Source organism: Alligator mississippiensis, chromosome 2 (genome assembly GCF_030867095.1).
Source record: "Alligator mississippiensis isolate rAllMis1 chromosome 2, rAllMis1, whole genome shotgun sequence".
Classification (NCBI taxonomy): domain Eukaryota; kingdom Metazoa; phylum Chordata; order Crocodylia; family Alligatoridae; genus Alligator; species Alligator mississippiensis.
The window spans coordinates 266,263,040-266,291,034 of NC_081825.1; the positions used below are offsets into that span (position 1 = coordinate 266,263,040).

General features: G+C 43.8%; 1 protein-coding gene across 5 annotated transcripts in view; it reads right to left on the reverse strand.

The window, feature by feature from the left end:
• Window positions 1-27,995, reverse strand: part of STON2 (stonin 2) — a 121,365-nt gene that overhangs the window by 39,388 nt on the left and 53,982 nt on the right. For 4 of the 5 annotated variants that reach the window (XM_059723143.1, XM_059723142.1, XM_059723144.1 and 1 more), the window contains exon 5: window positions 10,051-10,083. In XM_059723143.1, the coding sequence (XP_059579126.1) occupies window positions 10,051-10,083 (33 nt within the window). Of the gene's footprint in view, window positions 1-10,050; window positions 10,084-26,574; window positions 27,928-27,995 lie in introns of those variants that run through there. The other variant, XM_059723147.1, reaches the window with a different exon arrangement.

Consider the following 27,995-nt stretch of genomic DNA (forward strand, 5'->3'; position numbering starts at 1 on the left):
TGGGAATAAGGAACAGAGAACTGAATTAAACAGGAAGCTCAAGTGTCTGGCAATTCAGACTATGAGCATTGTGGCAACTTTTTGCCATGTATAAGAGATAAGGAGTGAAATCGGCAAACCAAAAGGAGTTGATAAAGGTAGGATGAACAGCTCTGTGAGATTACATGTAGGGAAGCAGAGTAGTAGGACTGAACGGGGTGTTGCATGTAGCAACTCCTCTTCCAAGTGCCCTACATACACCTCCAAGTTCAAAGGAATTTGAGTGTTCTTGAGGGAAGAGGAAGTATTATGATTTACAGAATCACAGTACACAGAGATAGAAATAGTATATCAACTCTTCAGAGTACAAGGAGTGATGAATAGGAAACATGGATGTAATTAAAACAGGGGAGAAGCTGTAGTGATGATAAATCCTTTTCTCTTTGCCCAATATGAATAGTGGTTCCTATGTTCCATAGGCCTCCCCCAGGCTGCATAACATTTCAGAGCAGCTTGCTGGCTGGCTGAAAGGAAAGAGAGCATATGAACAGTGTGAAAGACAACAAGCAGGGCCTAATAGCTGTGACTGTAATGTAAACAAAGCACAGCTTTTCCTCCAGGGCCATGTGGGAACTTGAAAGAACTGAGGTCTACAGAAAGAAAACATCAATGATTAGACCAATGAGAGATACCAGATGACTAGATATTAAGAGGGCTGGGACTGCTGGATTTGCAAAGAAGAGTAAAAGAATACAAATGTAACTGGAAGTCAGCTGTGCATTTCTTTTTACCCATAAAAAAGTAAAAGGGATATTCAAGAAATTAAAAAACAGCAAACTCATTTAACAGGTGAAAGTTACTGATTTTTTTATCACAAGGTATTCTAATGTTGTGGAACTCATTGTTGCAGGGTATTGCTGAGGGAAATAAAAAAGTTCTAAAAAAGCTTAGGATTCATTCTGCAAACAGGAATAGCATCAGCAGATATATTAAGTAGGGCAACAACAAATTCTCATGTTACAGAGATATAAACTCTTCACTGTTAGGGCAGAAACACATTTCTCCCATGAGATAATATTGCACAGTTGTCTTGGTACATTCTGGAGGTGGTGGGTTTTTTTGCTCAACTATAAGGCATCAGATAAAGATAATATGCTAGAATCATAGAAAATTAGGGTTGGAAGGGACCTCAGAAGGTCACCTAATCCAACCCCCTGCTCAAAGCAGGACAATCCCCAACTAGATCATCCCAGCCAAGACTTTGTCTACCTGGGTCTTAAAAACCTCCAAGGATGGAGATTCCACCACTTCTCTGGGTAACCTGTTCCAGACCTTCACTACCTTCCTTGTAAGAAAGTTTTTCCTAATATCTAACTTAAACTTCTCTTCCTGCAACTTGAGACCATTGCTCCTTGTTCTGTCATCCGCCACCACCGAGAACAGTCCAGCTCCATCCTCTTTGGAACAACCCTGCAGGGAGTTAAAGGCTGCTATTCAATCTCCTCTGTTTTCTCTAAATAAGCCCAGTTCCCTCAGTCTCTCCTCACAAGTCATGTACTCCAGCCCCCTCACCATTTCTGTTGCCTTCCACTGGACTCTCCAATTTGTCCATAGCCTTTCTATAGTGAGGGGCTCAAAACTGGACACAGTACTCCAGATGTGGCTTCACCAGTGCTGAATAGAGGGGAAGAATCACTTTCCTTGATCCGTCAGCAATGCTCCTACCGATGCAGCCCAGTATGCCATTAGCTTTCTTTGCAACAAAGGCACTGTTGACTCATATTTAGCTGACTGTTTCCTGTATCCCCATGTCCTTTTCTGCAGAGCTGCTGCCTAGCCAGTCAGTCCACAGCCTGCAGCGATACATGGGATTGTTCCATACTAACTGCAGGACTTTGCACTTCTCCTCATTGAACCTCATAGACACATCCAGACAAGCTGTGCGGTATGTGGTGCCGCAAACATGTCTGCAGCGCCACATATCACCCAGTCAGGTGTTCTCCAGGCTGCAAGGATATCCATGGGTCAAAAAAAATGGAGCAGTGTACACTCAGGCAGTGCGTGCTGCTGAAAAGCAGAGCCAGGCCTCCCAGAGCTCCACTGCAGCTGCCAGCCAGGATTGCTGTGGCTGCAGCCCCGGGAGGACTCCAGGTAAGGCTGCTGGAACCAGCACAGTGTTAGTCCCAGCCTCCCCTACCGCCCCTGGGGTAACCTGCTGCACACCAAAGTGCATGTAGCAGGGACGTTCCCTGGGGGACAAGTAGCTGTGGCACAAAGCGTGCCACTGCTGCTTGTCCCCAGGAAACCAAGGGCATGTGTAGATGAAAACTCAGAGGAGTTTTAGTTTGCTGCACCCCAAGTCATTTAAGGTGCATTACACTGCTGAATTTGCTACAGCAGCTGGAATTACGGTGCAATATGCCACCAATTCATGCAAACACCAACACCATTAAAGTGGTGCAAAAGCATTTAACCTACTTTAAAGTGTCATGTACACATGCCCCTCATTTAGTCTACACACGGACCAAATGTCCAAGCTCATCTCAACATGCCCCAAGAGATTTTTTTTTGGTCCAGTCTTCCAATTTGTCAAGGTTTCTCTGAATTTTAGCCCAACCCTCCTGCATATCTACTATTCTCCCGAGCTTGGTGTCATCTACAAACTTACAAAGGATGCATCTTCCGGGTCATTGAAGAAGATATTAAAAAAACCCCAAAACAACCCAGCCCCAGGACTGACCCAGGGGCACTCCACTTGATATTGACTGCCAAATAGATATTGAGCCATTGACTACTACCCTCTGATGATCCAGCCAGTTTTCTATCTACCTTAGAGTCCATTCATCCAGCCCATACTTCCTTAGCTTGCTTGCAAGGATGTTGTGGGAGACCATATGAAAAGCCTTGCTATAGTCAAGTTATATCACATCCACTTGTCTCCCTGCATCCATAGAGCCAGTCATCTCATTGTAGAAGGCAATCAGGTTGGTCAGGTATGACTTACCCTTGGTGAATCCATGCTGACTTTTCTTAGTCACCTTCTCCTCCAAGTGCTTAGAAAAGGATTCCTTGAGGACCTGCTTCATTATTTTTCCAGGGACTGAGGTGAAGCTGACTGATGTGTAGTTCCCTAGATCCTCTTCCTTCTCTTTCTTAAAGATGGACACTATATTTACCTTTTTCCAATTGTCTGGCTCCCAATTGCCATGAGTTTTCAAATATGATGGCCAGCGGGCTCTGCAATCATATTGGTCAACTCCCTTAAGTACCCTCGGGTGCATCCTGTCCAGCCCCATGAATTTGAACATGTTCAGCTTTTCTAAATAGTCCCCAACCTGTTCTTTTGCCACTGTTGGCTGCTCACCTCCTCCGCAAACTGTATTGCCAGATGCAGTAGACTGGGAGTTGACCTTGCTTGTGAAGACTAAGGTGAAAAGGGCACCCTCTGTCACTAGGCTGCCTCCCTCATTAAGTAAAGGACCCACACTTTCCCTCATATTTCTTTTGTAGCTGAAATATTTGTAGAAACCCTTTGTGATACCCTTCATATCCCTTGCTAGCTGCAACTCCAGCTGCACTTTGGCCTTCCTGATTTCATCCCTGCACACCTGATCAATACTCTTACATTCCTCCCTTGTTGTTTGTGCAGGTTTCCACTTCTTATAAGTTTCCTTTTTGTGTTTTAGCTCACTGAAGAGTTCCCTTCTAAGCCAAACTGGTCTTCTGCCATATTTGCTAGTCTTTCTACACATCAGAATGGTTTATTCCTGCACCCTCAGTAAGATTTCTTTACAGCCAGTTCTCCTGGACTCCTTTCCCTCTCAGACTGGCCTCCCAGGGGATCCTGCCCATCAGTTCCCTAAGCAAGTGAGAGTCTGCTTTTATGAAATTCAAGGTTCTCACTGCTGCTTTCCTTCTTTCCTTTCCTCGGGATCCTGAATTCAATCATCTCGTGATTGCTGCTGCCCAGGTTGCCATCCACTACTACATTCCCCACCAATTTTTCCTTGTTCACAAGCAGCAGCTCAAGAGCAGGGCCCCTAGATGGCCTCTCCAACACTTGTACCAGGAAGTTGTCCCCAAAAACTTCCTGGACTGCCTGTGCACTAATGTACTGCTCTCCCAGAAGATGTGAGAATCACTGAAGTCCCACCATGAGAATCAGGGCCAGTGATTGGGAAATTTGCCCTGTTTCAAGAAACCCTCATCTACCACATCCTCATCATCATAGTGGTCTACAGCAGAACACCACCATTACATCAGCTTTGTTGCTCTCCTCTCTTACCCTAACCCAGAAACTTTCAACCAAGCTTATCTCCAGTTTCATGCTGGAGCTATGAGCAATCATACCGCTCTTTTGCATAAAGTAAACTCCTCCTCCTTTTCTCCCTGGCTTGTCCTTCCTGAACAGTTTATACCAATCCATGACAGTGCTCCAGTCATGGAAGCTATCCCACCAAGTCCCTGTTATGCCAAACATGTCAGAGCTCTGACTATTCAAGGACTTCCAACTCTTCCTGCCTGTTTTCCAGGCTCCATGCATTCATCATTAGCATGGCCTCAACGAGCTATACTTAAATTACTATTTCCAAGAAAAATTCTTACACGATCTGAGAATGTAATAAAATCTCTGAATTTGAGAGCTTCAACTGTAGGGCCATGACTGGAATTAATAGATTCACATCAGATACTTCAGTTATACAAGCTCAAAAAGAGAAAGTGGACGAAGTCCAAGCTCCTTATGGAAATCTTTGCATTCAACATTTAATTCAGAAGGAATATTCCTTATATAATTTATGAATGAACATGCTGATTCTTCACTTGAATTCATTCAATCAATTCTGCTCTCACTCTAGGTTCAATTCAATTGCTGTTATTACAGTAACGGTGTTTTAATTAAGTGCAATTCTGTTTTGTTACAAAGAAGACTGCACCAGCAAGCTGTGTGTGTGTTCGAATGCCAGGGTTCCTGGACGGCTGAAAGCCCTTGTGGATGGACTTTATTTAGCCACTAATATATGCAGGATCCTGCCGCAGAAATGCATCATCATGTGCCTCCAGGTGAGAGGTAAGATAATCTCCAGGTGAATAAACAGTCTTTTTACCATGAGGCTCATTCAGTGCTTGACCCTTCTGTGGGACTGTGAACAAAGATGTCCATTAGAATCAACTTGATGTTTTTTTAATGTGGAAACTGGTTCACAATAAACTGGGATGAGACCAAGACTCATTTAATATAGGCCTCTGAACAGCCACCAGAGAGTAACAGCTTGACTTCAATGGCTGCCTGGAGGAAAAGGCCTGTGCCTCCTACTTTTCTAAGCCAGCCATTTCCCCCCATAAATATAGTCTCATTTCCATGAGGCACGAGCAAGTAATTATCAAGGCCCTGATAAAAACTAACTAGGCTCTCTCTTCTCCTTCTGGAGGAATATTTTAAAGGAGCCTGAATTCTCTGTGCCTCTCTCCCCCCTACAATTAAACATAGCATTAAAGGAGTTACCCCATTAAACCTTCCCATTATCTTTAGTCTCTGCTTTGCATTAGGTTCTTTGTCTTGAGAAAGAAGCAGCTTTACTTGAACTTCATAGAAAGACAACTGTCCTGAAGATGATAAAAGCTGTCTGCAAACTGGGCACTTCTGAACAGAGGCAACTACAGCTCAGACAGCAATTTTCAACCAGTTGCTATAGTAGCAGGCTGAATGTGATTCACTGGCAGCATTGCTGCTGCCACTGCTCTGACCTGTGGCCTATCCATTGGAAATCCCTACTAACCATCCTAGGTCACAGGCTCTGTGCAGCTTGTAACAAGTAGGCAGAAAGGTTAACACTTTGCCACTCTTCACTAGCAAAGGGCAGCAGGTGGTGTTGCTACAGGAGCACTGGAAATAAACAGGGGCTTGTCTACATGAACAGCCTACTACAAAAATTACATGAGGTGTAAATTTAAGGTATATCAGGTATTTCACCTAGCTCTCCATGGAGATTTATTTGCACTAACCCTTTTGTGGTTCAGCTGAAGCCACCTCCGTTCTCTTAGAAGAAGACTGTCCACATGGGGAGTTAGTGGAAACTCACTGTTGCAGAACAGCTATTCAAGGCTATCACTCGGGCAGACAAGCTCTACAACCTGTCCTCTGAACTCACAGGCCTCAAAGGCTTATAACTAGTGCTGTGTGAAATTTCGCTGGCAGTTTCGTTTCGATGCTGTTTCGACTCATTTCGAGCTCAAAACAGCAAAATTGAAACAAAACAGAGGAGCTTTGAAACAGCCTTGAAATGAAACGAGGCAAGTTGAAACGTTTCGAAAATTTCAAAACGTTTTGAGTTTTGAAGCTCAAGCTGGGTTTGCCTGCAGGGAAACAGAAACTAAAGTAAGGAGAGGGAGGGGGAAGGGGTGCGGGGGAAGGACTGCTCTTATTATTGACTATGTGGCTGGCCAGTGACTGTCACCCTTCCCTGAGGTCCCTTCCAATCCCAGTGCTCTGGGTGAGGGACGGAAAAACTGCAAAAAAGTCAGCATTGTTTGAACTGTCCTGCTCTCTGCCTTGGTGTCAGTTGAGTGAGGAAACATCTTAACATGCACACAGTGTCACCCACCCATGTCATGAGTTTTGCCTGTCAGCAGCCAGAGGTGCAGGGCCCCAGAACCAGACTCCCCCTGCACCTATCTCCTTGACAGCTGGCAGGCTTCGTGGCCACAGCAGGGCCTAGCAGGCCTGCAGTTTTCACCTCCCTGTGCCCTAAGACAGACACAGTTGCACAAGCACCCATGTCACGAGTTTTGCTTCTCAGAAGCTTGAGGTGCAGTTTCCCCGAAACCCCTGCACCTGTCTCCTTGAAAGCTGGCAGGCATTGTGGCCTTGGCAGGGGCTAGCAATCCTGCAGCTTTCACCCTGCTGCGCCTTAACACGCACAGTGTCACCCACCCATGTCACGAGTTTTGCTTGTCAGCAGCTTGAGGTATAGTTTCCCCCAAACCCCTGCACCTGTCTCCTTGAAACTTGGCAAGCTTCATGCCCTCAGAAGAGGCTACTATTCCTGTAAGTCTCATTCAAATCAGGCCAGAAATGACAGTTATAGGCTGTTTTGAGCTTCCCCATTATAGCCTACGGGCAAAACGTCGAAACAGTGAAAATGTTTCAATGAAACAAAACGGAACAGTGGTTTTGAATTAAAATGAAATTCTAAACGAAATGCTGTTCCATCGAAACACAAGTCAAAATGGAACGGTGCCATTTCGCACAGCCCTACTTATAACCACCTTAGCCAACGAGCTAACGCCTTAATAATCACCTTAGCTAAAGAATTAGAACTAATGCCAGAAATTGGAAGTAATTTGATTAAAACAAATAAATCAAACCATCTGAGTTAAGAACATAATAGGTTCAGAACTGCCATCATTCTGAGTTCATCTGAATTAATATGGGATAAATTCAGTGTAGCCTCAGAACTGCTAATTTTCCAAGGAATTCAGGTGGAACAATAATGACCAGTATTTCCTGTGCACTTTTAACAAAGTAACAAAATTACATATTCTCTCTCTCATCTCTGCACAAGGTACCACAGTGCTAATGACAAGGAGTCATTTAAATAAACTAATAGATGTTTCCCGAAGACAAACAGCAACTGAGACATACAAGTGCTACCATCCCTATCAAACTGAAGCTAAATGTTAATGAGAGGATATCCCCTGAAACTGTGAGCTTATTCTAAGACTGAACCTGACCCTCGGCACAGCGTCTCAAGCAGCACATGCAGATTCATGGATTTTAAAGGCCCAAAGGGGCCATCTGGTCCAACTTCTTTCATAAACCCAGCCCATACCATTTCATTAAGTAGCTCTAGCATTGAGCCAACAACTTCTGGTTGAGACAGAGCATAACCTTCTAAAAAGATGATCAGTCTTTATCTGGCCATTTTTGGATGGGGAAAAAAAACAGACTTATTGTATTTACATTACTGTTTATTATAATGCCCATATGCTGTACATACATAGTTTCTTACAAACTGAGGGAGCAGCTTCCAGAATAAGCAAATTTAGCTCCCTTCTTACTCAGAGAAAGACTTCCTTTCAGTTAAAAAAGAAAAAAAGTAGGGTTTGACTGAGGCCTACCTACTCAAGTAGTTTAAAAACCCAATTCAGATAAAGACATGAAGTCTGGATGTTTCTCTGAGCCTTTCTGGCCTAGAAATCAGAGTAGAAAGTTCCTGAGAACATGCTCTTGTGTGAAAATTTCAGGACTTCAGGTCAGAACAGAAATACCCCTGGATCAGCATTCCTGACAACATTTCAGTGCTTCTCTGTCTGGTCCCAGCTGCAACCTGGACATGCTGAGGCAGCTGTGAAACAGACAATAAAGCAAATATAATTGAAGAGTTTCCAGCTTCTAAAAATTCTGGGGTTCAGTTTAAATTTGGGAGGATGCAGCTCAGATCAATCCTCTAATCATTTCACCCATTTTCTAGCAAAAGACCACCTAGCTGAAGGACTGCTGTATCTGCCAAGAAAAGGTCAGATGCCAAAGCAGACTTTATCACTTAGTTAAGATGCTTCTTAGGCGTTGTACTCTATACAACCTGTAGGTCGCTGCAGCTGAGACATAAATCAGGGCTGTTGCATTCTGCAGGCATCAACTTCCTGGGGCGAGACAAAAGGGAGCCTCCCTTTCTGCATTAAGTCAACAGACACTGAGCTCAGCAAAGAGTCATTGTGCAGATCTTATGCTTACTGTGGTTTGTAAACATATTTTATCATGAACAATTAATTTAGGGCTATAAATAGAGTGCATGCATCTTCCAGTTCTAAAGAGAATCAGATTCATACATAGATTTAATCCGAATCCAAAAGGTTTCATTTTCCATCAACATATTTGTAGTCTACAGTGTATTTAAAAGATGGTTAGAATGTAAATAACCAGCAGTGAACATTAGGACAGAGGGCATTGGAATAGCTGAAGTCACTACAATATGAACATGTGAACAATACACAAACTTGGCTCACTAAGCAAAGGTGGTTGGACCATACAGTCTTTGGGGTAAAGATAAGATATGTACCATTAAAACAAAATAATTGGGCCACCTAGAACCCAAGAATGTACAGAACTGCAATGTTGCCAGACAACACTGTTCACCTCTGTCCACACTTTCTGGGCAATGGGCAGGATGACAATAGCATCTCAAGCTGCAAACACTCATGGGGCTCAAATTCGTTCTCTGATGGCTTTTCATTTGCAGGAGCCACCTGCAATCAGGATGATAAAAATGAAGTGTGACAGTATCTGTCTTGGTTGGTACACCTGAGGGCTGGTCCAAATCCCTCCAAACACACAAGTCTCTTACTGTTTAAGCTAGATGCAGTTGTAATAGACTCATATCTGTGTGGACAGGACACAGATGAGGCTGCATAACTCTTATTAATCTGTTGGTTCCAACAGCATCTAAGGAGACAGTGCTCCAGATGTCTGAACTCCATTTTTCATTTTGCTTAGTAGAAATTCAATCTTTGCCATGAAAAGTCAGTGTATAGAACTAAAGTGGGATTTTTTTTTGTGTGTCATTGTGTGTACACATGTATATTGCACATATATAGCTTTAATCTATTTGAAGGTTTTATCCAAATTTTTCAAAAACATAGACATTACATTTACATACATATATTTGTATTCTCTTTAACTGTCTAGGCTTCACCACCGATATTTGAAAATTGTGGCCTTAACCTAAAGATTAGTCATCACTGAAGACCATGCTTACATGGTAGGTCTCAAAATATGATTGAAAATGTGGAATTATCAACAGAAGGGGTATTTCTAATGGGGTCCGAGAGGGCCGATTCTGGGCCCTATGCTATTTAAATGTTATTTTATCAGTGACTTGGGAGAAAGCAAAATCATTAAGGCTAAAAGATTGAGAGATGGTACAAAGATTAGCAGAATGTTAATAGCTTTATATCAGTAATAATATTCGTTATGTGAACTGCTTGGTTTTGTGGTACAAGTAAGCACAATTTGTGCTTTAATATAGCCAAATGTAAAATCATACATCAACACACACTGCAAGTTATACTTACAGGAGAGGGGACTCAACCTGGGAAGCGGTGACTCTGAAAAGGAAGTGAAAGAGAATGAGTTGAAATGTTGTAGCCAAAATGGCTAATGAAATCCTTGGAGTTATAAAGAAGGGGATACTGAATATAAGTAGAGAGGTTATAATTCCTATTGGGGTAGCAACTACTGGAATATAGTTTCCACTAGAGGGTTCAGAGAAGAGCTGTAAGGATTAGGTTCATAGGAAAGTAGAATTTGAATGGACCTCACAAGGTCATATGGTCTAGCCCTCTGCTCAAGGCAGAATTGTCCTTGAATAAACTATCTATCCAACCTGCTTTGAAAATTTCCAAGGATGCCAATTCCACAACTTCTCTAGGGAGCCTGTTCAAATGTCTGACCATCCTCAGCTAGAAAGTTGCACCTAATCCCCAACTGAAATTTCCCCTGCTGAAGCTTGAGGACATTGCTCCTAGTCCTATCCCCCATGGCCACAGAGAAAACCCCATCTCAATCCTCTCTGTAACTGCCCTTCATATATTGGAAGACTATTATCAAACCCCTCCCCTGCCCCCTAGTCTTTTCTTCTCCAAACTAAATAACCCTAGGTCTTTCAGCCTTTCTTCATAAATCTTCGTTCTCAGGTCCCAAATCAGTTTTGCTGCTCTACAATGGGCTCTTTCCAAACTGTCCACAATTTTCTTGAAGGTGGGCAGGGGACGGGGGGGGGGGGGGGGGGGGGGGAATGACAAGGGGGACAGAACTGCATGCTATATACCAGGTTAGACCTTGCCAGTACTAAACAGAGAAGAATTATTCCCCTGATTTGCAAGTGACGTTGCTGTTAATACAATCCAGTATGCTGTTGGCTTTTTTTTTTTTTTTTCCCCACACAACAGGAGCACATTGTTGACTCATATTCCGTTTATGGTAGACTGTAAGCCCTCCTCCTCCCTGCCCCCCCATGACCTTCTCTGCAATATTACAGTCTAGCCAGTCATTCTTCAGTCTGTATTTGTGCATGCAGTTATTCTGTCCAAAGTGCAGGACTTCGTACTTGTCCTTGTTGAATCTCATCTGATTGACTGCAGACCATTTCTCCAGTCTATGCAGGTCATTCTGGATCCTGGTCTTACCCTCCAGACTGTCTGCAGTTCCACCCAGCCTGGTGTCATCTGCAAATCTGCTAAACATGTAACCAATCCCAACATCTAAGTCATTAATAAAATTATTAAACAATACCAGACTCAGGACAAACCCCAGGAAACCCCAGTTAATACCTCCTCCCAAATAGACACAGAGCCACGATGACTACTTGAGTGCAATGATCCAACTAGTTATTATCCACATTACAGTAATTTTGTCTATCTTGTTAATGAGAATATTGTGGGAGACAGTGTCAAAATCCTTGAGAAAGTGAATCATTGAGAAAACATACTTTATAGTAAAAACAAAAAAACCTCAAGGGGTTTAATTCTATTTAGGATATCAGAGAGAAAAGACTGAGGAGCAGCTTGATCAGTCTCTAAGTATCCATGCGGGGAACAATAATAGAAGCTCTTCAGTAGAGCAAACAAAGATATGGCAAACTCCAAAGGTTGGAAGGTGAAGCACTTAGAGGTTAACTATAAATGTTCAAAAAACTCTAGGCAGATTCTCACCAACTTTTGCAACTTTTTCAAAGTGCCCTAGATTAGTTTGGGAGTGAACAGAACTTGCATTGGCACTTTGCGGAGAGGGCATGGAGGTGGCCTCCACTGGGCAGGTTGGGAGCACTCGAGCGCATTTCCTAGCAAGCCACAGGAAAATGATGAGCCCAGCTAAGCAACTGGCCAGCCCTGATTGGCCAGTGCAACCCCAGCCCTGTCCCCTTCCAGTTGTTGGCTGTCAGCAGTGACTAGGGTAAAAGGGTGGAAAATGGAGCCCCTTGCTGTGCAGGTAACCCCAGCTATGCTGGCACAGGTCTGGGTGGGTGGGGGCCGGGGCCAGGTGGCTGTCTGCTGGGTCAGAAACTGGGGGCAGGTTGGGGGGGGGAGGAAGGTCTATGCAGCAGGGGGCCCCTGCTTCACCACCCCTGCACCCCCAGTTCCCAGCCCAATGTACAGCTACGTGGGTCTGAGCCATGACTTTGGTCTCTGGTTGTCAGTAGTGGCCAGGTGGGGGGTGGGATGGGAGAGTGGAGCCCCCTGTCACACAGCCCTGGCCCTGAGCCAGTACAGCAGAGGGGGCCCGCATGGTGCAGGGCTCCTTACCCACACCCTCTTGACTGCCTGACAGCTGCAGGCAGGAACTGTGGCTTGGATCCATGTAGCTGTCTGCCTGGGTAGAAACTGGGATCAGAGGGTAGGGACACTGGGGAGCAGAGACTCCCACCAGGTGGACCTGGACTTGTCCTTCTCTACTTCCCCCATAACCTGCCCCCAGTTTCTGGCCCAGACCCATTCCTGGCCCATCCAAGCCAGCAGAGCATAGCAGGGTGCTCTGTTCTCTCCCTGGCCCCTGGTTCCCAGCTCAGGGTCAGCCACACAGGTCCGAGCAGCCAGGCAGGAGGAGAGGGGTGGGGGAATGGAGCCCCCGCACTGTGCTGGCTTGGGGCTGGGTCCACACAGTGCGGGAGCTCCATTCTCCCTCTCCCCATCGCCTGATAGCTGGCAAGGGAAAGGGCTGGGGAGAGAAACCATGTTGAGCCAGGCAGTGAGGAAGAAGGGAAGCCCGCACTATGCAGCACCCCCCCAGCTTTGATGGCGGGGAGCGGGGCAGGGTGGAGAATGGATCTCTTCCTCCCTGCCCGGCCCAGCAACCAGGCACAGGCAGGATGCAGTGCTAGGGAGCAAAGTTTTGCTGTCTCAGCTCTGCAACAGCCTCGGGGCAGGACCAGCCCAGTGCTAGGCCAGAGCAGGTGACTGTGGGCTGAAGCTGACCCGCCTGCCCTGCAAGAGAGGGGATCAGGTGTGGCTGGTGAACTCAGATTGGTGGGGTAGTGGAGTGTCCCACAGGAGCGGTGGGGAGATAGGGGGTTTGCAGCCAGCCAGGAGCGGGGGTGCATGTCTTCATCTGCAGCCTCCCTGCTACCAGTCGGAGTGCCCAGCCGACTGCAATCCTCCCCACGCTCCCTGCTCCTAGCTAGCTGCAACCCCCCACCCCGCCCCATGGGACGCTCCACAGCCCCACCAATCTGAGTTCACCAGTTGTGCCCGAAGGGGATAGCAGGGGAGTAGCAAAGGCACCTGGCACCAGGGGACTGCACCCTAACTTGGGTCAGGAAAGCACCTGAGACAGATATTCAATAAACCGGTCTAATCTAAACAGATTAAATCTGATGCTACATCCATCCAGGTCTATCTTAGACTGGGTTCCACCATTCTTAAACTGGTCTAAGTGTACTAGATTTCTGTTTCTGGTTTCCAATCATTTATACTGGTTTATGTATAAAGTGTGTACCTATGCATTTTTTAAACAGCAGGGGTAATTAGACATTAGAGCCATTTACAAAAGCCTGTCAGTGGTAGATTCTCTGTCACTAGAAATTTGTAAATCAAAATTAGGTTTTTTCCCTCCCAAGAGGAATACTTTTAGTTCAAACAAGAATTAATTCAAAGCAGTCCTATGGTCTGTATTGTGTAGGAGGTCAAACTAAATGATCACAATGAGCCTTTATGGACTTTTAACCTATAAATCTATAGTAAATTTTAACGTCCAGCCATTTTGATAACTGAAAACAAAAGTTATTATTGTTAAAATAAACAAGATTCAGCCCCTTCCCTATCCTTTGGAAAATCAAAAACTGCTGGGTGGATTCTGCTACAGCCTCCTTGCAAAAATCATTATTGTGCCAAACCTGGGGCATGGAAAGCTGATGCTGAATTGAGAACTTCTGAGAAATCAGGTGTTCATAATGAAGACTGGACAGCATTCACTAGGCTCGGTACTGGTATTTGGGCTAATTTGAGACATCAGGATCAGTGAAGAAAGTGCTTTTAAAGAGCATCAAATGTCAGTGCATGTAATCATCAGGTTGCATTTCAAACTGCTGTTTAAAAATAACAGGGGTATTAAAAAAACAGCCAGTGTATCAAATTAACTTCTGTAGATCACTGTAAGATTTGCCTTTAACTGACCTTTACTTTCCACATTTCAGGACTCGGGTCTCAAAAGTTGTGACTATTTGTAAACCCAGCTATTTATTCCTTCATACACAAATGCAATGAATTTCTTCTATTTTAATCAAGTGGCAAAAAACCCTGAAATCCCCTAACAACAATACAGCACTTGAATAATCTGAATTGCTCGCTCACCCACTGAATTTCTACACAGAAGTCTGAGCTGCTAGTCTAACAGCAAAGCCTGCTTCAAAACCTCCACTCCTTTTCTGGAGACCCCTTTGTGCTGTGTTCATTGGACACATATGTCCATTCTCCCTTCAACAATACTTGAAGCAAATTCATAGAAATCTGTTTTGCTTGGTTCAGATTCTCTTCTCTCACTGCAGAGAAGCAGCTATTACTTTTATTAGCCAGGAAGCAATCTATTTTTCCTCTCCCGATCAGAGGAGAAGCTACCTCCCATAAAAGTTAACAAACCAACTTGAAATCCATCCTTCTTGAAATTTTCAAACTCAGATACTTGCCACAGTGCCAAAGCATTATAAAAACTGCATTTCATCCTGGGAAAACACGGCACATTGATTCCACTACATTTTCTAGCCCCTTCAGCAGCCATTGTAACCAAACCTTTCTAACTAGCTTCTGGAGGACCAAAGAGCAAGCATGTCTCATCGTACCAATTCATGCTTTCAAAACCCTGTCTAAATAAAAAAACCCACCTTTTCCAACTCATTGCTATTACGTTACAAGTTCACACACACTTTGCAGCTAAAACATTTCTTCAAACCTTTCTGCAACACAGCTAGCTTTTTCTATCTATTCATCCATTCACTTACATGATTCTCTCTCACTGTAGCATCTCTCAAATCATTTTTCATATTCCTCCTCCTCACCCACAACTTACAAAAAAAAAAAATCAAACTAACAAGTGTGTCAGATGAACAGCTTCCCTCCACTTGTTGCACTTACCAGGGGATCAGATTAACACTTCAGTAAGTTCCCTTATGCCAGCCCATGGCTCTTCAGTCTCTGTGCATGTGTATGACTGCGTCCTTGTGGGAGTTGTGTGGGGAGGTATGCATTTTGCATGCTTGAGCAGGACCCGTGGTTGTCTGCCTGCCAATCAGCCCTTCTTGTTTGTGTGGGAAGGGCAGATATGAAAAAATGTGCAGGTTACTCTCAGATCAGGCACACCCAGAAAGAGAGGGGATGGGAGAAGAGACAGAGAGTTTGCAGGAATAGGCAGGGAGCTTAGGAGCTAGGGGGAGGATGGGTAGGAAGGCTTCAGGTTAGTTACATTTCTGTGTAGTTATAATTTAATTTTAATTTGTATTTCATGGAAATGATACTTTGTTCTGGCAAGAAGCTTCTACTGATCACCTTGCAAGATCCCAGCAGTCTCCGCCCTATGCCAGCCGCTGAATCACTTCCTAAAGTTAACTCTTCACATACTGACCATTATTATGCCTGAAATATTCTTCTCTCTCTTTTGCTCCCAGGTGAACTGTTTCAGATTTAATCCCTACCAGGAAAACCTAGAGCCAACTCTAACACCATAGCATTCAGCACATTTTAAACATTTAATCTTTTTAAGAAAAAAAGTGGTTTTGCTTCCCTCTTGCAAACACCTTCCCTTGCCCCTTTTCAAAGTAAAGGCTGGGAATTACTATTAGATCCTCAGGAGGAGTGAAGCATGGGAATAAGCCTTTTAGTGGCATCAATGGGGGGCAAAAACCTAACTGGTTTTAAGAGTGAGCATGATAAATTTATGACAGGGATTATATGATTGATTACTCCCGACAACCAAGGACTAGCTAGACTTAGTGACCCAGGAAATTTCTTCCTGTCCTACATCCCTACTGGAATTGTGGAAATACAGCTTGACTCCGATGTAAACCAATTCTCCAAAACATTTCTTGGATGCAAAACATACCCCTGAATTCTTCCAACTGTCACTTCTCATCCTATTACCTGATGTCCCCCTGAAATGGTGTAGATAGAAAATCCTATCACATATCAAATCTTGAGACCACAGGCACAATCAATCCTCTGTCAGCGTGCCTAAACAGCAGGTAGTGTCATTCCACTCAGATGCTGCATTTTAAAGGCCACTCGGGGCTTTCTCATTTCCCTTAATGGTTACTATGGAGAAACAGTGTACCAGGGAGTTTAATACAACACGAAGACAAACAGATCTGAGAATGCAGTTATCTAGATGATTTTGAAAATGTGCTGGGAAGTACCTGGAAAGTGCAAATGTTGCTCTGATTTGCTATTCTCCTCTGCCACAATTTGATTAAAAAATAAAGAGGGAGAAATTTTAATAATTTATAGATGGTAAGTAGAAGGGTGAAAAGAGGGGAAAATGTTGAATCCACAAAAGAAGACCAAGCTGGGATCCTTGTAGAGAGTTCAGAGACAGTCCAATAGTGAGAGACTAGACATGGCAGTAAGCTAGTGATACATGTACCATGGTGATGAGCAAAGTATAAAAACTAAGGGTGGGAGAGATGCAAAACAGCAAGCAACACACAGAGGCTGCAGACTTGAGAGAAGCAGGCTGCCCATTGAAAGAGGCAGATGAAAGACTCCTAAGTGGACAAGAGTACTAAATGGGGACTGGGCGAGTTGACACAGACCAGTTAATAACCACCAACTTGCTGGAGCCCCTTAATCCTCTCATATTAAAGCAGCTGTTACTCATGTTGAGCAGAGATTGGTCAGAACCCCCCAAAAACTCCAAAACAAAACAAAAAAACTAGGCAGGGGTTAATAAAAGGCATGACTGAAGAGCAACAAATGGTCATTGTCATAAAAAAGAATGATATGCCAGGAAGATGAAAATTGCACTGTGGGATATTCTGTAGCAAATCCTGCTCCTTCCCAGGAGAGAGCCAGCCAGCCTGCAATTTACTGCCACCATGAGATCAAACTTGCAGCAGAGTTTCCAACTTTCAGAAAGCATCCAATTTTCAGAGAGCAAAATCTGAGGCACACTTCTGGATATTCCTCATCTGGAAGAAGTCTACAGCACTTCCAACCTAGTTAGTCTGCCACCTCTGTGCACTGTTGCAGGTGGCCTAATTTGCTGAGAGCACAGCATGATGTGAGTGTGGTTATACTTGGGAAGTGTCTATAGCCTCCTGAATGCAGTGGAGGTGCATTCACACAGCAAAAGGCAATGTCTTTCTGCATCCCTCAGCCAACACAGCAAGATGTTAGAAACCGTGGGGATGTTTGAAGAAGAGGACAAGAACGGGGCCATTAAGGATCAAGTTTTCAAATTTAGGACAGAAGTCCCATTTCAGAAACATTTTGGAGATGTTGCAACACCCCCAGAATCCAGGTCTGCCCAGAAAACTCTCGGATGGCCAGTTGCTGTAGAGAGGGATCTCATCAGAGAAACAGCATTCTGTAGGACGCAAACTCCTGCGCTTGGGAATGCATTGAAAAAAACCCATGAAAACTTTTTGAAGAAGTTCAATTTGAACTAAACCACTCTGGTCCACATTCTGACCAACTCCAGAAAAACCTCTGTCTCCTGGTAAGTTGCCACGGAGTACCGTGCTGCTGCAGAGTTGGGGCCACTTATATTAGAAGCTCAAAAGTCAAAGATCTGTCTGAGCCTAACAGCCCAGCAGGTTAGCATGCCTAAAAGCATCCAGTTTGTAGAAGCATAACTGGCCAACACTGTCTTGGGGAATAGCGGTGCAGAGGCAGTAGTTAGGAGGGTCACTGCTGCTGCAGAGGGATGTCATCTTTTTTGCCACTGACATGTTTTATGCAGCCAAAAAACCCACCAATTTTTAGTGGCAAAAAAAAAGAAGAAAGGGACATCTCTCCCCCATGGCAATGTACCACCAGCTGCTGCTCTGACATTGCGTTCCCACCGCTGCTCTGCCCTCCCTACTGCTGGAGCCCTGGGGGACGGGAGGGTGATGTGCCCCTCCAGGTCCTTCCCCTTAGGCAGCACCCAGGGCTTTTGCCCAGCTCACCCACCTATTGTTACACTGCTGCCAATTTCTCTGGCCAACACATACAAGGGTCATGGTCAGCATCAATGCCCAGCTGCCTTTGAATCCCCAGCCTTAATGACCAGATACACATTTACAGCTGGATCACCACAAATCCAGAGGGGTTTGAACCCGCACCTTTGGCACCAGAGCAAGAAACCCTTGTCTGATCTGCCACTAGGGCCCCTTTTGGGAGATGAGATTGGAAAATCATGGTGCATCTGTTACACTGCAATTTCTTTGGGACAGGCACTATAATTTTCTCTCTCTTTGTATACAGAATACCATAGCAAAGCCCTGACCTGATCAGCTTGTGGGTGCTCATGATAATTGGTGATTTCCCCACAGATTTTGCAGTTTTCCTTACTTTTTGCCCACTCAGAGCCTACACTTCTCTTTGCTAGGACAGCTCATGCCTTCTTTCCCCTTTCTAGAAATAAACAGTATTATTGACAGCTGGATGGCTGGAGAGTGTGTGGTATACTCTTAGGAATCAGGAACATGGTTTCCATGGCATTCTCAGCCCTAGAAAGGGAGATAGGAATGAAACCCCAAACCCAATTTCTCCATGGCAGCATGCAATATAAATCTCTGGATCCTTGTGGAAGAAAAGGGTATAAATAAAAAATGATTGGCCTAACAGCATATTAAAACCTAAATTCAAACTAAACTTAGATTCCTTTCCTCAATTCAGTCTTGTGAATGTTTCCATTAACACAGGATTTGTGAATCACATTTTTATATAGCATTCCTAATAACAGCACTAATGTGTTCTCGTTTAGCATCTGCTACCCAGGGATCTCAATGGGCCTTGGAGATATTACTGAAGTCCACAAACTAGAAAAGCTTATCACACTTTACAGATAGGAAAATTAAGAGGGGGGAAGAGAAGTTCAGTGTTTTTAAAAGCATTGACACATTTTGGGTGTTTGATTTGAGGCACCTGAAAGGACCATATATAGTGATGCAGAGCTCCCACCATTCTCTCAATCTTTGCTAATACTCAGCACATCTGAAAAAATCATACAATTGGTCTCTCAATCAAATTAAGGCACCTAAAATGCAGTCTTTTGAAAATCTGAGCCTAAGTGACTCAACTCTACCTAAACCATCTAGTGAGTCGGTAACAGAACTGGAACTTGCATCTCCCAGATCTGCCTGTTAACTCCAGACCATCTCTGATACACACACCTCTTTGGTGTTTACTTCCCTCGTTTCCCAAAACAAGAACTTTTATACAGAAGACTGGGTTTTGTCTAGCCGGTGCCACAACAAGAAACACAGCCTTCTACATAACTGAGACTGTAACAGCTTCCTTGCTTGTGGCAGGTTGAGGCTGAGACAGAAATGAGATGGAGAACCAGTAAAAAAGCAACATTAAGTAGGGTGCATGGCTTAAAACAGCTTCTTCACAGTAAAGGAAGAAAATTCCAACCTGAGACCATGACTTCTTTAACAAACATGACCAATACTTTTCTCCTTACCCTTCTGCTCTACACCACTCTACTCTCCAACCACCCAGAGTGTTGCTGATGGACAGTTTTCTGCCTGTTGTTTCTGGTTCCCATCTTTCTGGCTGAAATGGCAAATTAAGAGGACCAGCATGTTCCATGTTTCCAATCAGAGACCATGATGAATTTGACCACCAAAACTAAGCCTCGCATGAGGAGCAGGAACGTTGCAGACAGGCTGAGGCAAACTCATTTCATCGAGTTTGTTATAAACTGTAGAAATACCGAAGAATTCACATTCATTAGAAAAGGAGAGTAAGGGTAACTGGAAACCCCACTCCATATCCCTATTCTTGAAAAATTTCATGGTGTGTTTTTGTTCCTCATCAAAGCAAAAGTGCGAACCTTTAAAATATTTTGTGAAAATAACGTGATACACACAGAGACCTGTCACTAGACTAGAGTGACTAATAGTCTGGTGGTTAGGGCACTTGGACCCTGGAGACATACATCTGAGGTATGTACTCTAACATAAGCAGACCAGGAATTTGCACCTAGATCTTCTCTCAGTGGTTTGCTAAGAGCTCCAATTACTGACAGAAAATCCTGCAGTGACAGACTAGTGACAAAGCCAGAGGACCTCCTGCTGTATAAATTTTGCCTGCATCTGGGGACTAGGCTAAACACGGTTTGGCATGAACAAAAATATGAATACCCAAAGCCACTCATATCTGGGGTCCCTTCTGAAATATTAGCTGATCTGCTTATTATCTGGTGCCACAACTGGGTGAAGCACTGCCTAAGGCTACATAGCAAGGCTTTATAGCAGAGCTGAGTGACAGGAATATTGCTGGAGCAGAACATATGCAACTGCATATGTGGGCTCTGCAGAGTCCTCTTTCCACAATGGATGGTGGGAGAGAAGAAATCTAACTACCCCCCTCCTACTCTACTCCCATAGGCATGTCCACCATTCAGTAAAATGGCAAACCTGAGGCTGTAGTTGAACTCCATCTCTAGGGACATATTTAGAAGGGATCTTTTCTGATACTTCCTCACACCACCTGCACAATAGCCTAACTCCTTTTCCCTTGGTTCTGAGCTGAAGACTGGAATTTGATTTTACTTAAAGATGGTGGTGGCTGATGTAGTGAGCATGTTTGTTATTACCCTGAAATAGAATAGTTTTCTGATAGCATACTGTTATGTTAACAATAATTTGGATTATTAAGAAGTATTAGCTTTGCAGCTGAATACAAGGCATGACCTGTGGCCTAGCAATGCCGCTGACCACAAGGCAGAATGATAGCTAAGCCTTTGCTTGTGTCAAGTAATCATTTTAACTGTGTTAAGCATTTTCTGAGAAAAATGCAGCAAGTGAATCTGTGTCTATGTGCTGTAAACCAGATACAGCAAGGAACAAGATAAGACAAAGAAGCCATTGTTCTAAGTACAGTGATCGTGTCCTTAAGAAGTATCTACCACTGCAAGTTCTTGCTAACGTATCATAATGTTACTGTTACTTAAATTTTAGCTTTTAAAATGTGCTAGTTCAGCTTAATAGAAATATGCTGTTATGAAGATTAGTAAAGCACCGCCCAAGTATTGCTTTTGTTAACCTTGTAGTCTTGCCTTATTGTAAAAAGTATAAAAGATCGCCTCACCCTTGAGGGGGGGCCATTTTGCCTCTTTGCTGGCTTAATGGTCATTGCTCGAGCAAATATACTGCAGTAAAACTTTACCCGTGGTTGTCTGGTTCCTATGCAGCTAGACAATGAACCCCAGGGAGTTTTCTCCCACCACACTGAAGAGGATTTAATGAATATTCCCTTCCCTATAAGATGGGTGGATGGTATTTATGAGGAAGCAGCCAAACCTGTGTGGCAAAGAAGCTGTTGCTTGGATTGAGATTTAGGATGTGGGAGAGGGGGAGGGGAGTACTGTGGGTGGCAGACACCTTTCCATATTGTAGTTTAAAATGATTTGTGTTCTGTTGGCATAGCCTGATGCTTTGTTCTTTGCCCTCAATACTTATTGGCATACTCACAGAGTTTTCACCTTAAAATCTCAAAGGCTAGGGACAGAAGTTACACATAAACCAGTTTAAGTGAGCAGAAACTGGTTTAAACCTGTAACAGAACAGAAGCTCAGTGTGCATAAACCAGTTTCAAAATGGCTTAAAGTAAACCTGGTTGAATGTAGTATCAGACTTAACTGATTTGGGTCAAACTAGTTTATGAAACTTCTGTCCCAGACCCTTTCCTGGTTCAAGTCAAACCCAGTCCCCCAGTATCCCAGCACACTTTCCAGCCCTGGGCTGGGCTGTCTGTTCAAGGAGAAAAGGGTTGGGGGAGAGGGGGAAGGAGGAGGTAGGGACTGCCTGCCCCCCCCCCACCCCAGCCAAACCCGAGCTGGGGTCTAGGGCCAGAGTGAGAGGTTATACCCACTTTCTCCCCAGTACAGAGCTGCCCTGCTGCTAAATTTACTGAAACTTACTGCTGGCTGCAACTGTGGACTACAAATCCCAGAGGCACCTGGAAGCAGGAAGAGGAAGTGATAAACAACCCTGCAGAGTCTTGCTACTGTGATTCTGGACTGGAAATCCCAGAGACCTCAGAGGCAGCAGGAAGAGGAAGTGAACAAAGCCCATGCTGGCTATGTGCCAGAGAGTAATTCTCTAGCACCCCCCAGCTTCTGGCCCGAGCGACTGCAGACATGTGGCTGCATTTCCTGAATCAAAAGTAAATGTGTGTGCACTTGTTTCTCAGCTTAATCTCTGCATATTAAACTAACCTGCAAAGACTGAATTGATTCAGCCTCAGGCTTTTTGACTGTCTGTACTTAGCCAAAGGGCTTAAAAAAAACCAAACATTTAATGCATCTTCTACTCCACAGAGATAGCAAAGCAACATTATCTCCATTTCACAGATTGGGGAACTTGTAGTAAAACAGAAGTCCAGCATTCTCCGAGTTACACATTTACCAAACAATCCATATGGCTTTGATGACTCCATTATAAAGGTGACCCATTTTATCTATTTCTTATTGATCACAGTCTATACGTAATAGCAATTGGTACTAGTAAACCAAAAGACTCAGGTTGATATAACAAACAAGAAACTGATTGAAGTTTTAAGTGATAGAAACATTAATTTAGGCATGAAGTCTTGTTTACCCCATCTTGGACAGATTGCATAAGGAAATAATACCCTTTTAACTAAAGGTGCACGGATATATCAGTCCACATTGTATCGGCAGCAAGAAAAGGAAAATTGACATTTCTGGCTATTGTTTTTTTTGGCTGATGTGACCAATAATGTTGCCAATAAATGCCTCATGCATGCGCACAGCTGCAGCATGCTTGTAGCCAATCCAGCAACTTGGACAGCAGCATCCAGCTGGTAGGTCTGTTGGAGGGAAGGTGCGTGGGAGGAGGGCAGTTAGAGGCCCCCACGGTAAGGAAGGGAGTGGGAGCCTCGATCTACCCCGCTACACCTCTTTCCCCCAATAGACTTACCAGCTGAACGCTGCTCTCCAAGCTGCTGAGCTGCATATTGGCAATTGGATCGGTATCGGTCAATATAGCTCGTAAATAAATCGGCTATCGGTATCAGCCCAAAAATTCTTTATTGGTGCACCCCTACTTTTAACTATATCACTGGAAGGAGAGATTGTCTAATACCATTCCGATCTTCTAGCAGCTGCAGGTAAAAGTAACATGTGTGATATCCTCAGATACTGGTTGCAGGCTAAGATGGAAGCTACAGTCATAATTCATAAAAGGCTACAGAAAATCAGAGAAGACACAGGAGACACAATGATGAGAAAATAATATGTCCTGTTCCAGACAGCCATTTACTTCCATAGGACTTGAGAGTTACATGGTTAAATTCACAGGCTGCCAAATCACCTGACAAACTCCAAGGAGTGACATGTAGAAAGAGCTGTTGTTAAACTGAGAGACCCCATGACCCTACTCTGTCCTAGGAAACAAGCTGCTGTACTATTAATTGTGAACAGAACCATAGAAACCAAACAAAAGCTTTTCAGATCTCAGGCATTACGGTTGATTTGTCTGGGTCATGGCTTAAATGGAGGATGGGACTGAATAAATCCCCCCAGCCCAGTGACATGAACAGTTTAATGAAGATTTGTTCAGTCAACCTTATTAACGATCTCCACAGCTCCTGAGTAGCGGGGGCTGTTCTGCTTCTCGGTAAGGATACAATGGATGTATTTCAAACCTATAATCTGTTTGATGCTGTTTTAAATTCATAATCAGGTTACCAAATGTTTCTAGAGGCTGAGAGAGTTAACATCAAATTGATAAAAGAATCTCTTGCATTCTGAGCTCTCAAAGCTGCAGCCTGCTTTTGCTGCCACTTCAATACAGAAATTTCTGCTAGACAAGCTGAGGACAGCATTATTTTGTGGGCTCTTTTGTAGCACCTCTAGCATCTGAACACCTCATAATATGACCTGAGCCTTTCAGAACTTGTGAGATCAAAAATGACTTATTACCTCTATGTTACCAATGGGGAACTGAGAAACAAAAAGATTAAATGACTTGCCCATCCTTACAGAGGTACAGCAGAAAACAGAATCTGTAGCTTGCTGAGTCTTGATCCAGTGCCTTAACTATCCTCAAAATTAATTTTTCTCCTTCATCAGAATCAGCATATACATAATCTCCATTCCTATTGCATTATAGGCATGTTAACTTGAAATTCAATTTAAAATGAAAAATGAGTGCCAGAACTGATGGTTGCTCTGGAGCCCCCTGCCAATTTTTGTGGACTCACAATAATATTTTTCTGGGGAGGCGGTGTTTTTTTTAAATGTTTGTCTTCTCTGTTGCTTCATTAAAAACCCATAAAAAACACGAAGTGCTGTTAAATGAACCAAGGAAATGAACACAATTATTTAGAGAAAACTTGCGCAAGAGACATGTCATTTTTAAGTTGACAGTATCCCTTTTAAAATGAAAACCATGGGAATGCAGATGATGTTTGGCATTCTTAAATCTTTGAGGATGTGGTAATCATAGAATCAATGGACCAGAAGGGACCTGGAAGGTCACCAAATGCGGGCCCCTGCCATAGGTGGTAAGGAGAGAACAAGTTCTTAATTTCAATAGTACTAGAGTTCTGGTGTCCTTCCAGCACCTTTAGCAGTACTCTCTGGGGCCTGGTGAATGATGCAAGGCATAAACATTTAAGGTGTGATTCTAATCTTAGTCACACTCATTTTAATTCCACTTACTTTAGTGGCACTATTCCAGTTTATACAAGTTTAAATTGGCTGAAAATCATGCCAGTAGCATTTTTAAGATTTGGAAACATTGGAAACTGTTGGAACAGAAGTAATATTATAATTAAAAACAACAACAACTGAATTTTATTGTAATTTTTTAATGAAACTAACTAGAAAAAACACCATCTGAATTTCATATTTCAGTAAAGTCTAAGAAAAAAAGCTATCACCAGTAGTGGAATTTATATCATATTTTTAGATCATTTCAACTTTTGTAGCAGAAATAATTAGAAGCAGTATATGTCCCAAAGAATATAATTTGTATCTTGCCAACATCCATATCATCTTTGGGTAAATTAATATTTAAAAAACATAAATACAATACCTCTCAATGTCATAAAAATAAACTTATTTTTGTTAGATCCGTAGCAGTATTTAGAGTCCCTGTGTAGCAGATTCAAGTTTAACCTCCCACAAATAAGAGGCAGGAGGCCTAGAGAGATGGCATGCTCATCCTCGTTAGAGTAGGCAGGGTAGAGGTTCACCTTGTACCCTAGCTGAATCAGAGATGCACAAGTTTCAAACGCAACTGTGAGCTGTTTATAAGGTGCACTTCTACCCTGCCTTCTGCCTGACTTCAGACCAACATGGCTGACTACTTCCTACTGCTCCCAGGAGTGATAGCAATCACTTGTATCGCCCTGATGCTGTCTGTAAGCCATCCTCCACTGGAAAGGTGGTTCCTCATTATGTTGTCAGGCAAAAAGGAGGAATGCAACACCCCACTAAGAAGGGGGAAACTCAAAGGGAACAGAAGCTTGAGGTGGAATGAGAATGAGGAACTTCTCAGGCAAACTTAGCAATACTTAAGATAGAGCTTGCTGATGAATGTTAAGTGTTTTGACAGTAGAATAACGCTTTCTTGAGCCAGGACATCTCTGCATTGTAGGCAAACAATGGAGCTTCATTGAAAAACAACAGCATAATAAGTCACCGGATAGGACCTAGAAATCCAAGTAAAACACACACATGTGTATTTACACAGTACTGGATCAGACAGTGCTTCTGGGTAGTTCATGCAATAGAAAGGCTTTCACACTATCCTGAAAACTGAGCAGTATGCCTTAATAGCATGCAATACATCACAGGGGCATAGAAAAGCAGTAGAAGGGACATCAAAGGTCATCTTGTCCAGCCTTGTGTTTGAGCAGAACAATCTTCAGGTAACTATGTTTGCAGCTGACAATTCTAGAGGAAAATAAATGATCTTACTGACATAGCGTAGTGTGCATTAGGTCTTAAAAGATCCCAGACCACTTTACAGACTTTGCTAACTCAATTACAAACACCCCTGAATCCACTATTGAAATGCAGCCATCTCGGGAGAAAATGCAGGAGCCCACTGGCAGCCCAAAGAGCAGTACAAAAGAGTAAGTTAAAAATACCTTTTCTCCTCCTAGGCATTGAAACTGGAAGAACACCTAGGAAGTTAGTACTGCAGGCAACTGCCTGAAATGGAATATAGCTGAAAAGTGGCTAACAACTCTTACTCTGCAATACACACCACAGGGTCTTTAAAGGCCATAGTGCCCAGTAGGTTAAAGATTCATCTCTAATAACAGTGGATGAGACCAAGCTCTCTGACTGCAGTGCTGTTTCCTAGGACTACTTTGACATGCTGATAAAAAAAATGAACTAGATTTTTTTGTTTTGAAAATACATCCTACCTGTCCACACTCTTGTTCCTTTGCTTCTCATTTCCTCTTGGTTCTACAATAGAAATCACAAGGCAGCAGAGCTGAGGTTTTCCCGGTGCATGCCAGCAAGCTTGCAGGGATCTGGTTACATGTCATCTGACTTGGATTCCACTTTTAAGCAAGCTCCCAGGAACTCTGGGGTTAATCTCTAGCACCTTCCCACACCGAAGAAGGCCCTCTGACAACTCCTCACTGTCCCTCACTTTTCTGAGGAATGTGACAATTCACACTGACCTGATTTTCTTTTATCCAGCAGCCAGGGAGCTATTGGCCAAGGGAGGCAACCCCTCCCCTTCCCATCCCTCTCCTCACACCTGTTTGTTCCATTAGTTCGGCCTTTGGGTTGTTCAGACATGCGAGACAAACTGGTTTTGTTCTGTAGATGCAGCTGGACTGTCAATCACAGCAATGCATAGAGCTAACTCTCCCCCGCTATAACACCTAAATTCCTTGATCAGCAGAATATAATTTGGCAGACAGACAGCGGGCAGGACTGAATTCTAAACACGGGACAATGGGTGCTCGTAAAAACAACTCGTTTGATGAGGGTACATGGCACCCTTGTGGGGTCTGCTGTAAATGCAGGAGGTACACTGATCAACAAATCAGCCAGTTTTCATGAGAGCGCATCTCAGAAAACTAGTTAAGTCCAGCCTCCTTCATGGAGGGATAGGAATATAGCTCCCTAAGCCAAGTAAAGAAAACATTATAGGAATAGGACCCCTACTAAATGGGCAGAAGCAATTGGTGATGGACAGGGGGGGCAAGGCTGAACTCCTCAACGAGTTCTTTGCCTCAGTGTTCCTAAGTGAGGGGCACGACAAGTCTCTCACTGGGGTTGTAGAGAAGCAGCAGCAAGGTGCCAGACTACCATGCGTAGACCCTGAGATGGTGCAGAGTCACTTAGAGGAACTGGATGCATTCAAGTCGGCAAGCCCGGATGAGCTCCATCCGAAGGTACTGAAGGCACTGGCTGACGTCATTGCACAGCCACTGGCAGGAATATTTGAACACTTGTGGCACACAGGCCAGGTCCTGGAGGACTGGAAAAGGGCCAGTGTGGTCCCCATTTTCAAGAAGGGGAGGAAGGAGGACCCAGGCAACTATAGGCCAGTCAGTCTCACCTCCATCCTTGGCAAAGTCTTTGAAAAAATTATCAAGGCTCACAATTGCGAGAGCCCGGCAGGAAAAATTATACGGAGGGGAAACCAGCACGGGTTCGTAGCAGGTAGATCATGCCTGACTAATCTAGTCTCTTTTTATGACCAGGTTACAAAACGCCTGGACACAGGAGTAGGGGTTGACGTCATATACTTAGACTTCAGGAAGGCCTTCGATACGGTATCCCACCCCATACTGGTGAACAAATTAAGAGGCTGTGACTTGGATGA